The sequence below is a fragment of the Talpa europaea genome (genome assembly GCF_964194135.1).
Source record: "Talpa europaea genome assembly, chromosome: 1".
Taxonomy (NCBI): domain Eukaryota; kingdom Metazoa; phylum Chordata; class Mammalia; order Eulipotyphla; family Talpidae; genus Talpa; species Talpa europaea.
This window is the reverse complement of record NC_140073.1, coordinates 153,460,657-153,476,047: the sequence shown is the minus strand read 5'-3', so window position 1 is coordinate 153,476,047 and position 15,391 is coordinate 153,460,657. Positions and strand designations below refer to the sequence as shown.

At 49.8% G+C, this 15,391-nt stretch overlaps 1 protein-coding gene across 1 annotated transcript; it reads right to left on the bottom strand.

Annotated features, from left to right (window-relative positions):
• Nucleotides 1–5,259: 5,259 nt before the first annotated feature.
• On the bottom strand, nucleotides 5,260–14,738 carry SPATA3 (spermatogenesis associated 3; the record flags this gene model as incomplete). The annotated part of the gene is made up of 3 exons (XM_084227932.1): nucleotides 5,260–5,368; nucleotides 7,118–7,286; nucleotides 14,333–14,738. 3 exons carry the CDS (start codon nucleotides 14,736–14,738, stop codon nucleotides 5,260–5,262), a joined length of 684 nt encoding a protein of 227 aa, XP_084084058.1.
• Between the last annotated feature and the right edge of the window lie 653 nt (nucleotides 14,739–15,391).

The following is a 15,391-nucleotide window of genomic DNA, read 5'->3' as shown; positions in this document are numbered from 1 at the left end:
GCTCTTATGAGAGGATTCTAGGATCTGCTGCAGGGGAAGCTCAGAGTCCTTCCCGCCCCTGCTGTTTCTCAACTCCCAGGTAGCTGTGGGCCACAGGGAAGAGTGTGCCAGGCACAGGGAACAGTGTGCCAGGCACAGGGAACAGTGTGCCAGACACGGGAACTGCCGGCGCAAAGGCCCCAAGGGGGTGTGCCTGGCATGGGCACGCCAGAGCAGGGAGGGCGCCATCGCTGGAGCCAGTAGGCAGGGAGCACCCGGAGAAGCAGTCAGAGAGGGAAGGGGCCAGGTAAGATCTCAGCTTTTGCTCCTAGTGAGGTCGAGAGCACTTCAAAACTTTCTTTGGAAAATTTCGAAGAATACCCTGACAAAAACTCCTTCATCTAACTCATGTCTGACTTCCGTGAGCCCTCAGCCTGACCTTGGGCTCTGTCCTTGGCCCACCCAGTCCAGCTGCAGTGGGGCCCCCTGGGTCACTCTAGCCCCAATCCTCTAACACTGGTACCGACCAGCCTCCATGGCCGGACATATTCCTTGCCCTCCACCTCAATATCTGATCACGCTGGCTTGCTTCAGTAAGAATCCTATCAAGCCGGTTAAGCCAGAATCTCCTAGAAATTCTGCTTCCTCTGACCCCACTCTGCTTGCTGGCGACACATTCCCACTGCCCTCGTAGTGTGCAGATGGAGCTAGCTCAGCAGAGGCTGCGCTTCCCTTATTGCGATAAAATTCACCTTCATGCTTTAACTTCTGTCCAACTCTGACCATCTCTGACCACACACAGAGAGCGGAGTATGATGAACCCACCAGATACCCATTGTGGCTTCCACCATGACCCACGTACCCCCATCTGCCTCCCCCACAGCACACCATTTCACGCTAGTGTTTCCAGATCTCTGAATGATAGTGACAATTTGAATCTTACATCATATCACTTTCTCGGGGCTCCCTGATGGCACAAGGGGTTAAGACGCACACTATGAAGCTGTCCGCAGCTGCTGTAGCACGAGTTTGATCCCGGCCCGGGGTGATGACCCACATGGTGCAGCAGACCTCTCCTGGCTCGCCCGCTGCTCCCCTCAGCAGTGGATTTCAGTTAATCAACCTGTTCTGTTCCACCTCTGTCTCTGGTGAATCCTCTCCCCCCCCCACAACTCTGGCCTGTACCCCAGTTCTTGTATGCAAAAATAAATAAATCTTAAAAAAAAATGCTTTCTCACCTAAAAACTTACAATAATTCCCTAGGACAGGACCATGGAGGTGTAGGTCCAATGCAACCCCAGCACAGAACGTCACGGAGGCACAGCTCTGTGGATCCTCTTGCTGAGTTCAGGGATGTCCTCACCCCCTGTAGCCCAGCCCCCATCCCCTTGAGTTACTGCTTCAGTGCATTCTAGACTCCCAACCTCCCCCATTTGCATTTTTTGCTTTCCTCTCTAGATTAAAGTGCAGGGGGACAAACCACCTGCCGCCCCATGACTGACAGGTTGGTGTGTGAACACCCAGCTCTTCTGGGATTACTGGGGGTGGGGGGTAGGGGCATGTTCTACTGGTCCTAGGGTTGCCCCAGCAGCCTCAGTGGCCATGGCTGTGTTGACTGTCTTCCTCCCCATTTCACACCCCTCTCCCCCACTGGTGTTTGCTGGGGATGCCTTGAACTAAGACCTCTGCCTTGGCTGCTCAGGGGCCAGAGGTCAAAGGCCACGGGGCCCCTGCTGGGTGCATCTAAGCCACCCAGGCAGACCAAGAGACTACAACCCAGCCCGGACCTGCACCCCCCCATCCAGGGGGAGCAGATGAAGCCTTTTCCCAGAGACACAGTGTCCAGGGCACCAGGTGCAGACAGGAAAGGAGGCAGCGCCTCCCTCCTGCTCCCACTCATCCCGGCTACCAGGGATGGGCACTGCCCGGTCTGCTGGACCGTGAATGAAGCCGCAGAAGGCCTGCGGAGAGCCAGCATTTGCTCTGGGAGTGCTGAGAACGTTGCCCCCCTTGGGTCTATGGCCCCCAACAGGAAGGACAGTCTCCCACCCTGAACCCCCCCATCCTCCATTTACCTTCCTACCACCCACTTGCCAAGTAATTTTTGTATCTGGGTAAAATACACTAAAAAAAAAACCCAGACTTTTTGGGGGGGTCGTAGTTCTATTTTGGTGACAAGAGAGATCCTTGATGGAAACTGGATCTGTAAGAAAAAGAGGACAGGGCATCAGCTTGAACCCCCCTGCCTGTGAGGGTTCAAGAGGCTCTTCAGCTTTACGTCGTGGGTGAGGGTGAGACGCTGAGACCCTCCTGTGGAAAAATAAACCATTTAGGATTCAAATTTCTTCCACATCCACTTCTTCCTTACGCCTGCTCCTTTCATCCAAACAGAGTCCTGCTTCTTCAGGCTGTCCTGGCCTTGCCGATGCCCGGCTCACACTTGCCTCAGCCAAAGGCAGCTTCTCTCCTGCTTCTACCCCTTCCCCAGGGCCCCGGCAGCTAAGGTGGAGCCCCAGCTCTCTAATGCCAGGCGCAGAGGCAAGTTTTACCATGCTCAGTGCCCCAAAGGAGACAGGAAACAGCCCCTGGCGTTTAGTGTCTCATCATTTGCTGGTGGGATGCTGAAGCAGAGGCTCCCCAAGCTTTAGGAAAGAAAATTCTAGAAGAGTCTTTTCCCAGAGGAGGCTGATGGTTCTTCTCTCTCCGGAGGAAGGAGGACACCAAACTGCATGTCCTTCCACAGGGAGGTGAGCTAAGCCCGTGAAACTCAAGATGACGCAGTGTACCCCACCATGCACCCTCACCCCCCATCGTAAACACCCACAGGTGGCCTCACCACCAAACGGTTTTGTCTGTTTTGATGTAGTTCCATAGCAAAAGGTAGGTGCCAGGAAATACTGGCGGAAGGGGTGAGTAATTTAATCATCACAGCTCTGACCCATCCATGGATCAGGTCAGTGTTCACGACTCATCTGAGTGTTTGTCCTCTGGCTCTCTTGTCTGGGGCCTTGACCAGCCGAGGCCCACTTCACCAGATCTTAAAGTCCCAGCGCAGCCTTGCCCTGTCCCTGGCCTGGCCGCCACTACCCCATGGCCTCACAGAGCCCAGTGTGATGTGGACGATAGGTCAGTACTCACTGGTGATTGACCCGTTTGCCCATGTACGAAGTTACGCAGAGATTGTGTGGTGGGGGGACACTGGTGAGTCTGGGTGGGAGATTCCATGGTGACTAGTGTCCAGGAAGGCGGCTGAAACTTCTGGGCCTCTAGAAAGACCTCCCTTGACCCCAGCTGGCAGTGCCTTCCTTCATCCGACCCACTGACCCCCAGTGTCCACTGACCAAAGACTTGTGGAGATGACACTACAGCCCGGACTCCAGCAGAGGCGTCTGGAGGAGGCCGGGGCTGCTGAGTTTAGAGCACGTCTCGGCACTCGGGGGCCTGCTAGCATTGGCCCAACCCTGGTTTCCCAGCAGCCTCTGCAACAACAGTCACGCAGCCAACGCAGCGGGTCCCCTGGGGAAAGGCCACCTCATCCGAATTGCCAGGCACAGATTCTGGGACCTGGGAGGACTCTGCTCTGGGGTGGAGCAGGTGCCACAGTCTCCCTCTCTCTCTGGGAAGCCAGCGAGGAGCCTGTCTCTGGGGGGACCCATTTATCAGGTGATAAATTTCATTCGCCTTCCTGGACACTGGTCTCCATGGACTCTGCCGCCCAAGCCTCCAGCCCGACACACACCAGCTCTGGGGAATTCTCCACATGGCCAGCTGCTACCATCTTCCCCGGCCCTGTCCCCGGGCCCTGGGGGACTGCATGCCCCTCCTCACAGCCACCGTCCTTGAAGAAGCTCTCTTTCTCCCCACTTGAAAGATGGCACTGGCTCCCGGAGGACCCGGCACCCGGCTGCCAGCAGCAGAGTGAAGACTGGGCCTCATGGCCTGACTCCAAGCCTCCACGGAGACCGCACACGGAGCGCCTTGCTCCCATGCCCAAGCACCTCACGGGGGGGTGGGGGGTGCCATGAGAGACTGAACCTCTCAACTCGTGTTAGCTCATGAAGCTTCCTGCTTCTCCACACGCTCCCGCGCCCCTTGATCGGGCACATGGTCCCTCGAGCGCATGGTGCGCTCCACCGGAGCCTGGTTTCTGGGCTGGGCTTTGAGATGCTTACAGCACCCCCCCCCCCCCCGCACGTGCCCTTCCCCGTCCGCGCCTGTGGCTGGTGGAGGTCGGGGTGCATGGAAAGGCTGCCGCCCCCTCAGGCCCTCCCCCACCATCACTTATGAAGCATTCACTGCCTGTGGACTTGACTGTGGGGACAACTGTGGGCGCTCTTGGTGTCCCCCCAGATCCCTTTCTGGCCTGGTGCATCCATGGCCTGAGCCTGTGAATTATGAATGTTGGCCGTTAGGAGCTCAGAGCTGCCGCCATCCCCGGGGGACTTGTCCTCATCCAGGTGGCAGCTGGTTTCTCCACAGACACACAGCCCCACTCCTACCTCTGGAGCCAACAGGCTGTCAGAGAAGCACCAAGGCCACCCCTCTTGCCTCAAGGCGAGACCAGCCCTGTGGTGTCACTCACTCTCCAGGCCCCAGTGGGACTGGGCTGAGGCTGATCCTGCCGCCCTCACCCCCTTCCTCCCTCAGTCAGTCCTGGGCACCAAACTGCCCCAGGCTGCCAGGGAGCCTGGGCTGAGACAGGGCAGGTGCAGTGCTGTGTGAGGCACGCTGCCCGCCCCCAAGGACCATGCAGTGACGTTGCTGAGACACAACACACGCGTGCACACGATACTGAAAAGGGTAGACAAGGCAAGACAGCGATTAGACAGGTGGAGGCGCCTGGAGCTGTGGTGATGGAAAAAGGCTTCCCGAAAGAAGGGGAACTAGGAAATAGATTTGAAGTGGTGGGAAAGGGAAGAATTTTCTCAGCAGGGAGAAGGTTCTGAGGAGAGGCCCTGAAGGGGGCCCCCCTTCCCTATCTTGCTGTCTGGAGGCACGATTAGGGGAACCACTGCTGGCCTCAGGGTTCCCGTAATCGTGGGGGGCTCTGTTTTGATCATCCCAGCAATGGGTCTGGATTTGTCCGAGAGTGCCCAGTGCGGCCTAGAGGGCCAGGCCCGACAACCCTGAGGCCAGCAGTGGTTCTCCAGCTTCCCCAGGCTGGTGGCTTGGCCCCCCATCAACAGCCCTCCACTAGGAGGAGGCATCAGTCCGAGCGGCCCACTTCTGGGGCTCCACGTACCTGCCGGACCGCGGGCCTGGGGGCTTGGTCACAGGTATTCAGTGATGTAATAGGCAGCGCCCAGGGCCCCCAGAGCTACAGCAGCAGTCCCGAGAGCTTGGAGCACGTGCATGACGATGAGAGGCGGCGTGTTTTCTTGCAGGTCTTCTGGAAAGCGAAAGAGAAAGCCCACGGGTTGGGGGAGGCTGGGCTTGAGGGCCTGTCTGCAGGCGGAGCAGCGGAGTCTGGGGTCCCCCCAGGGTGGCCGGACGCCCATCTCCCCTCCACACTCCTCCTCTCAAGGGGCCACAGCACCCGCGTCCCTTCCAACCACACCCTCCCCCCAACAAGACCCCCAGGATCTGCGGAGGGGCCGGCCCCGTTTTCCCCAGACACCCCGTGTGCCGGGCCCTGTGCTCAACACCTCACACCCAACATCCTCCTCAAGCCTCACAACAACCCTGTGAAGAAGGTTCCAGCACATGGCTCCATTTCGGGATGAAGCATCTGAGGAAACAAGATATAACGCCCACCCCCAGGCCAGGAAAGGTAGCATCAGGGGGTAACTGAGAGGGGGACACGAAGGCGAAATCCACCCTGACAGCCTCCCACAGAGCAGTCCCGGTGCCCAGGCGCCTGTGCTCATAGAGGGAGCCGACGTGCCCTCCGCCCAGTCAGGGAGAGCGCGGGAGGCAGGCGCTGGCATGGGCACCTGGGGAGGCCTCTTGTCTCTCCCACCTCCCACCTCCCCTGGTTCCAAGCCTCGCTCTGGCGCTTTCCTCCACCTAGAAGGTTCTCCCTTTTCATTTGCAGCTGTGGAGCATCCTAAGGTCCTTTAAGAGTCAGCTCAGGTACCACTGGCCCCACAAAGTCAACCTGGGCCTCCCCAGCTCTGGAGGGGGGCCTCCTCTTGGAGCGTCTCCCGCGGGCACCCATCCCTTCCCGGCGGGCGGCTCAGGTTCTAGATGTGCCTGTCTTGGCTTCCACGGCGGCCCACAGTTCCTGGGGCAGAGCGCCCCGAGCTGCAGCCCCCAGAGCGCCCGCAGAGGAGGCTGGCTCTGGCTCTAAGCGATCGGCGTCCGTGTCACGCCAGGAGGCCACCCCAGGCGCGGGGAGGCCAGCTGGGAACGGCGGGTGGGCGCAGCGGCCCGGCCACTGGAGTGTTTCCTGGTGACAGATCCCCCCCACGGATCTCTGTTCCCTCGTCTCCGGTGTCTTCCAAGGACGGACAGGAGAGGGCGTTGGGTAGGAGACGACAGGTTGAGGGTGGGGGTGGCGGGCTCTGCTTCGGGGGTAAGGGTATGAGACCCCAAGTGGGCCCTGAGTCTGGGTGGAGAGGCTCTGGGGCCCCTCGCAGCCTCTGCGCTTGGTCTCGCCCCCAAGGCAATGAGGAGTCACACCTCCGGCCTGTTCCTGGGGCAAGGAGTGGCCGCCGGGGCTCAGGAACATGAGGACAGATATTGGGGTGGTGGTGTGAGGGCTGCCCTGCCACGGAAAGGCCAGCCTGGGGTGTGTCCCCTGGGGGGGACCCGAGAAAGCCTGAGCCCTCTGGGGGGCTGGGGAGGTCTTGCTGTTACCAGAGGGGCAGTGAGTCACTGTCGGTGTCTGTCACTAAGCGCACGTGCAGGCCAAGAACCCGAAGCTCCCGCGGGGCCGTGAGGTGAATGCCGACGGAATTTAATCACACAACTCCCGAGTGACGGCGAGCCCGGGAAGGGTGAGCGCGTGTGCGCCGGGGACGGACCCACTGGAAGCAGCCGTTCCCGGGAAGGAGGCGCACCGGCCCCTCTCTGTGGAGATGGGGTGCCCTGGTGGGTCAGGACGGGCCGGGCACGGACCCCAGGAGGAAGTCACACACGACGCCTAACACAGTGGGGGCAGAGCCCCAGGGCTCTCGCCCCCCCTGCCCTCCAGAACCTGTAGAAGGTGAGGAGGTTGGGGAGGTCTCTCCCTGCCATGGTGGGCCAGGCTCGAGGCAGGAGGACATCGAAGATGCGGCTGTGGCACAGGCCCAGGTGGCGCCAGCAGGCAGCGTTGCCGGGGCAAGCGGAGCAGGAACAGGCGGGTGGCATGCCCTCGCGAGGCTCTGGGTGGACAGAAAAGGAGAGAGATGAGGGACCTGCCTGCTTCCAGGCGGCCGGGAGAGCCCAGAACACAGAGAAGGCTCCACCGACGCCCCAGCTGCAGTGGCGGGGAGACGCTGGCTCTAAGGGCCCAGCAAGGATTTGGGCTAGAAGTGCCCCAGAAGGCGGTTCTGCCAATCAGGAGGGCACTGGAGCAGCCTGGGCACTGGCTGTCTTATAGGCTGGTGCTCCCTGGAGGATGCCCGCGTGCCCTCATCATCACCCAGCCCCTCCAGTGGGCTCTGGCTCTTGTCCGTTCACAAACAGGGAAACAGAGGCTCAGAGAATGGAAGGGCTGCGCGCTCACGGCAGGTGGACCCTGGAGGTGAGCTTCGATGCAGGATGGCTGGCTCAGCTCAGGGCCCTTCCCGAGGAATTGGCAGGTGTGAGGGCAGCGGGTGTCTGAGGTTATCCTGAAACACCTGCAGCCAGAGCTGCCACCTTCCGTTTTTCTGGGTTCACTGGTTCACCCGGAAGACAACCGGTGAGTCAGTTTACAGTCCTCAGGGCTTTCCCAAACTTCTGCCATTTTTGCTCTTTGCTCTGGCTCCAGCTGAACTGGGAGGTGGAGTCCCCTGCGGTCACATAGGGCACGTCTGGCCAGGAAACTCCCCCTCATGCAGCTGCTTCTGTCCTGGCTTCGGCAGAATCTTCCAACCAAACTCACAGAGCCAGTGGGCAACACACTTCTTGCTTAGACCTGCTCACCACAGACGCTTTTCCTGGAATGGGGCTGGAAGGGATTCTAAAAGCAAGACTTATCTTTATCTTTTTTTTTTTTTTTTTAGTTAAAAACATTGTCAAATAGACATACAATTCTCAGGCCATAAAATGAATCCTTTTGAAGGGCTTAGTTTTTTGTTTTTTTTTTACAAAAGTGCAAAAAACAGGGAACAATCACCATCACTATCTAATTCCATAATTTTTTTGTCTAATCACAAAGAAACTGTACTCATTAGCAGTCACTGTCTACTCCCTGTCCCCCCAGTTCTGACAAGGTTTTGAGCTTTTGGGGGGCTGATTTCTTTCACTTAGCTTAGTGTTTTTGAGGTTTGTCCATACTGTACCATGTACTAGAACATCATCGTTTTGGTTCCCAACTTGTGTTTCATTGCATGGATGTACCACACGATATTTATCTACTCATCAGTTGATGGATATTGAGTCACTTTGACTTTTTAGCTACATTGAATAAATGTGCTATGAACAAGTTTTTGTGTGCATGTATGGTATTTTAAAAATTGATAGATAATATTACTTTTCGGTGTACAATATGATTTTCTATTTGAATATATTGCAAATAGTCACAAGTCTGCTTAACATTCATCATCACATAGTTATGTATATAGTCACACGATGAGGATATTTAAGATCTACTTTCTTGGCAACTTTCCAATACACAATATGGTATTATTAGCTATAGCCACTTTGCTGTACATCGCTATGACTTATTTTATAAATGGATGTTTGTGCCTTTTTATCCCCCTTCATCCATTTCCCTATCTCTGCCTCTGGCAGCCACCAATCTGTTTTCTCCATCTATAAGTTTTTACTTTGCTATAGTGTTGTATGAGTTCTTTATATTTTGGGGGCTATTAAAGCCTTAATAGATATGGGATTTATAAATACTTTTGCCCATTTGGTCGGTTGACTTTTCATTTTGTTAATGGCTTCCTTTGCTGTGCACAAGCTTTTCAGTTTGATGTGGTCCCATTTACATACATTTGTTTTTATTGCGCCTTTGTTTTTGGTGTCAAATCCAAAATGTTCATTCCCAAGGCCTATACCAAGGAGCCTACTACCTGTTTGTCCGAGGAGTTTTTATAGTTTTAGATTTTCAGTTCACATCTTTAATCCAGTTTTAGTTAATTTCTTAATCTGGTGTAAGATAGTGACTCAGTTTCATTCTTTTGCATGTTGCTCTCCAGTTTTCCCATTTATTGAAAAGACTCCTTTCCCCATTATATATTCTTGGCAAATTGGACATAAGTTAATTGATGTGTGAATATATTTCTGGACTCTATTCTCTTTCAATGATCTATATATCTATTTTTATGCCAATACCATACTGTTTTGATTGCCATTTGTCACAGAATTTTAAGTCAGGAAATGTGATGCCTCCATCTTCGTTCTTTCTCAAGATTGCTTAAGCTATTTGGGGCCTTTTGCAGTTCCAAACAAATTTTAGGTTTGTTCTTTTCTGTAAAAAGTGGCATTGGAATTTTTTTAAAAATTTTTTCCTTTCTTTTTTTTAAATGACTTACTTACTTATGCATACAAGAACTGGGGTACAGGTCAGAGGTATGGGGGTGAGAGGATTCACCAGAGACAGAGTGGGGAGCAGAACAGTTGGATTTACTGAAATACACGGCTGAGGGGAACAGCAGGTGACACAGGAGAGGTCTGTTGCACCATGTAGGTCACCTTCCCGGGTGGGGATCAAACTCATGCTTCAGAGGCTGCGGATAGCTTCACAGTGCTGTGCTTAACCCCTTGTGCCCCCAGGGAGGCCTGGCATTGGAATTTTGAGAGGGATTGCATTGAATCTGTAGATTACTTTGGACATTTTAATAATATTAATTCTTCCGATCCATGAACATGGAATATCTTGTCATTTTTTCCCCAGTTTCTTTCACCAATGTTTTATACTTTTTAGTGTACAAAACTTTCACATCCTAGGTTAAATTTATTCCTAGCTATTTTATTCCTTTTCATGTAATTGTAAATAGGATTATTATCTTAATGTCTTCTTCTGACAATTTACTTTCAGTGTCTAAAAATGCAAGTTTTTTTGTATATTGATTGCATATCTTGCAACTTCTTTTTTACTTCCTTTTTTTCTGGGAGGTATGTCATTCTTTTATTTAAATATTTTATTTTCTATAATTCTTACATCTTTTTTCATCTTTGCACAATGTATGCATTTTCATTTTGGTTATATTCCCCATACAATTGCACCACCCCCCTTATTTTGACTCTAGTCCTTCCTTTCCCCGCCTCTCCCTCCCCCCCACCTCCGTAGTGTGTCTCTGGTTTATAGTTGCTTGTTGATTTTTATTTTTACTTTGTATTGATTAGTCTTTTTCCTGGTCTCTTATTTAGGTTTTCTAAATTCCTGCTAGGAGTGAGACCATCTGGTATTTTTCTTTTTCTTTCTGGCTTATTTCGCTGAGCATGAGCCCTTCCAGCTCCATCCATGTTGCTGCAAATTGCATGAGTTTATCTTTTGCGATTGCTGAGTAATATTCCATGGTGTATATGTACCACATCGTCTTGATCCAGTCATCTATTTTTGGGCATTTGGGTTGTTTCCATAGCTTAGCTATTGTAAATAGTGCTGCTATAAACAAAGGGGTGCAGGTGCCATTTGGAATTACTGTTTCTGTGTCATTTGGTCTTTTTTACTTCCTTTTACTCTTTGCTATTTACTTTCACTGCTTTTGATTATGATACCTGTTATTTCTTTTTCTTGCTTAATTTCTCTGGCTAGGACTTCCAATATAAGGTGAATAAATGAAAGTAGATAGAATGGGCATCCTTGTTTTGTTTCTGATCTTAGAGAAAAAGCTCTGTTTTTCACTGTTGAGTAAGAGGTTAGCTCTTGTTTATCATAGATGGTCTTTATTATGTTAAGATATGCCCCCTCTATCCATTTTGTTGAGAGTTCTCAGTGATAAATGGATATTGAATTTTGTCAAGTGCTTTGTCTGCATCTATTGAGATGATCATGTTATTTTTATTCTTCATTTTGATAATGTGGTGTATTTATTGATTTACAGATGTTGAACCATTCTTGCATTCCAGGAATAAACCTATTTGATCATGATGTATGACGCTTTCAATATTCTAGTGAATTCAATTCACTAATGTTTTGCATTTATATTCTTCAGGGATATATTGGCCTGTACTTTTATTCTGTGGTGTCCTTGTTTGCTTTTTGTGTCAACATAATGCTGGTCTAATAAAATGAGTTTGAAAATATTCCCACTTCTTCTATTTTTGTGACTACTTTGAGGGGTGGTATTAGTTCTTTAAATGTTTGAATTCACCCGGCAACTTATCTTGTCCCAGACTTTTGTTTGTTCGGAAGTTTTTAATTACTAATTCAATCTCCTTCATAGTAATCAGTGTGTTCAGATGTCCTATTTCTTCATGATTCAGACTTGCCAGGTAACATGTTTCTAGGAATTTATCCATTTCTTCTAGTTTACCTAATTTTTTTGCATATAACTGTTCATTATCATTTTTGTGATCCTTGATGTTTCTCTCGTATCAGTGCAAAGTCTCCTTTTTCATTCTTGGTTTTATTTGCGTTTTCTCTCTTTTTCTTGGTTTGTCAATTTTGTATTATCTTTTCGAAGAGCCACCTCTTGGATTCATTTATATTTTTTCCATTATCTTTTTAGTCTCCATTTCATTCATTTCTGCTCTAATCTTATTTCCTCCCTTTTACTAACTTTGGGTTTCATTTGTCCTTCTATCTTTGAGGTATGAAGTTAGATATCTGAGATCTTTCTTACTTTTTGATGTAGGTATTTATTTCTATAAACTTCCCTTTTAGAATTGCTTATGCTGAACCCTATAAATATCACTGTTCTTTCCCATTTTAGCTTGTGTTAAGAAATTTTTTGATTTCTCTTATTCTTTGATCCATTGATTAGTAGCATATTGTTTAATTTTCACATAGTTGTAAATTGTCCAGTTTTCTTCTTGTAATTCACATCCAGTTTTATACCATTTGGTTGAAAAAGATGTTTGATATAATTTCTGTCTTCTTAAATTTATTAAGACTTGTGAAAAAGAACTGAAAAATAACATCATCAACAAAAAGACTGTTTGGTGGTCTAACACATGTTCTTATCCTGGAGAATGCTCCATGTACCTTTGGGAAGAATATATATTCTCTTCTTTTGGATGGAATGTTCTATGTATCTATCTGATCTAATGTGTCTGGATGATCTATCCATTAATGTAAGTGGGCTATTAAAATCCCCTGCGATTATTGTCTTGCTGTCTAGTTCTCCCTTTAGGTGTGTTAATATTTGTTTTATATATTTGCATATTCCTATGTTGGGTGCATAAATATTTACAAACATTAAATTCTCCTGTTAGATGTGGATACATGTTTTTAATTAGCTTGAGCATACAACCAGGAGTGGAATTGTTGGGTCACATTGCAACTTCATCTGTAACCCTTTAAGAAACTGCAGACTGTTTACCACAGATGCATCATTTTACATTTCTACCAGCAATGTACGAAGGTTCTGATTTCTCTACATTCTCATCAATACTTATTGTCCGTCTTTATGATTATTGTCCTTTTAGTAGATGCATTGCATTTTCTTGAACTACAATATCTTTTACATACAAAAATATTTGGATTTTAGTAATAGCATTCTTTATTTAAAGACTCTCATCCCTTATTCCGGCTCAAAGGGAGAATATTCCTTTTGCAGGAGAAGAGTAGAGTGTCTACCATTACGGTTGATAACCACCACTGTTTCTTGCTTTGCCTCTTTAACAGGCAGAAGTCCTCCTAGGCTGAGCCACATGCATTTATTAAAAGATTTAGGAACAGAAGTTTTTGTTTTCTATAGATATCAGGTTTGAAGGTCAAAATCCAGAAATATTTATGTCAGTAGTGGATTATTATATTACAATATAGAACATAACATGACCATCTCCATATATTAAAAACAGATTGATTCTTAACCACAGGACTATCACTGTCACAATGATATCTTGCATTCGCATCTCTCGTCTATGTCCAAAGGATCCCAAAGGGAAAAGTTGTGACCTGGGATGTGCCGAATGGACCCAGAAAAAGCTCAGAGAAGGGTATTCTTCCTCTCAGGAGCTGCAGTTAAGAGCAAGAACTTTGGAGTCAGCATAGGCTGAGTTCCCTCTTAATGAGACCAGTGCCTACTTGAGAGTGAGTTTACGTCTTTGAGCCTTGGTTTCCCCATCTATAAAATGGAGATGACTATAATAGTACCTCCTTTCTAGGACTGTTAAATGAGAGGATTAACATAAATGGCTAAATCACAAGCTGGGTGCACAGTAACTGTTCTGTAATAAATGTTATTACTGTTATTATTAGTAGTAGTATTAACCAGTTCACTTCCTGAACTCCAGAAGAATTCCCTCTACACAACCCAGTGCTCACTCAGACTCTGGCTACCCAAGAATACGGGGAATCACTTTTTATGGACGGCCATTCCATTTTTCAGACAGGGCTAATAGTTGGAAATGTTTTATGCCTGTCTGTAGTGTCTTCAATGGATAAGGTTGCCAGGCTTAGCAAGTAAAAATACAGGATGTATTTGGGACATATAAATAGTTGTTTATCTGAAATGTCAATTTAACTGGGTGTCCTGTATTTTACCTGGCAATCCTCTCCTTGGGCCCTTCTTCAGATATCTGAGGACAACATGTAACAAATCTACATCTACCTGACAGCCAGATTTCTTTCAATTCCCTCAACCAATTCTCATACACCAAATGGTTCTTGCTTCCCCCTGCTCCTCTCATCCTCCACTCCTCTCATACACCCAGACTATCTTCTTTGGACTAGATTGTTAGGCATCTTTTACAGCACACAAAGATAGCCTGATGAGGACAGAATAAAGCAGTATGATCCCCTCCTTTGTCTTACACCACATGTTTCTATTAACACATCCTTGGTTTTTATTTTTAGCAACCATGTGGCACTTCTGACTCCTAATGAGCTAGTATTAACACTAAGCCACGTCAAATATTAAAGCATCTGTGTGGCTGTCCTCTTCAGGGAGACTCAGGAAGATAACTAATGAGAAACCTAGGCTTTCTGGTCTCGGGTAAAAACATACACACAACCCTTAGGTTCCACAAGCACAATTCCAGGATCTACATTAACAGTGTATCAATACCTGCTAAGAACCAGCCTACACAATAAGAACTGGCCTCTGGAGTCACCCTGGCACCCCATTAGCAGGAGGGCTAGAACTGCTTGAGCTGGAAGCCTACCTACCTGTTTTCCTGCACCGAGAGCCTTTTGCGATGTTTTCCTGAGATGACACGCATCGAGCCGAATGGCTGACTTTGTGTGTAGTTTTGGAAGTCTTGATTGCAAGCTGTTGAGGGGTGCAGTCAGAGTTGGTTGGCGAACTGGTGCCGGAATCAGCCTGGGGTGGGGTGGGCCCCGAGGTGGGCTGCGACAGGATGGCTCCAGAGCTGGGCGGTTGTTGGGTGGCCCCGGGACTGGACTGCTGTGTAGTGCCCCCAGGGTTGGTCTGCTGCTGTGCAGCTCCACTGCTGGACTGTTGGGGGCTGGGCTCGTTGCTCTGTTGCTGCTGCGGAGTGGACTCAGAGCTAGCATGCTGGGAAGTAGAGCCACGGCGTCGGGCCTTGGAGCTCTTCCTCTTGCCTTTCTTCATGGTGGGTCCTCCCAACTTAACTGTGGACCTACATGGAGCTGCTGATCTCCGGGCGGCTCCCTCCTAGAGGGGCCGTCTGCCCCTACCCTGGGGGAAGGCTCTGTCTGGCCTCCAGGGGGACCGAGGTCCCCTAGAGAACAGTCACTCACAGCCCTCCTGTGAGGTCACAAAAGCCAGGCTGGCCAGTCTTCTGGCTGCTCCCAGCCTGCTCTCCTCCCTCCTTCCCAGCTCCTGGAGGGGCCAGGGCAGCCTGGACCCCCTGATTCTCGACGGTGCAGCTCCTTCTGACCTCTCTCCGCTGGTGTGTTCCTGGGTCCTTATTTCTAAGAGACACTGGGGGTGACACTCAGCTCTGCCCCAACTTCCCCCACATACAAAAACAAGCACAAAACCTACTTCACCCTGATTGTGTGAGTTTTAGGTAACATTAATGAGGATTTGGGGGTTCATGGGAGATGCGCAACTTTCATCTCAGTTGTCCCCCCATTATCCTGTGTAAAGCAGTTTCCCCTTCTCCCAGTCAGTCCCCCTCATTGTGGAAAGGGGCTGGGGACCCCAATTTTGGTAAGAATCCTGGCATTTGGCAAAGATATTTCCCCCCTCCCCCCGAAAATAAAAGAGCTGTGTGGAAAACTATATTCTTCTCAAACTCA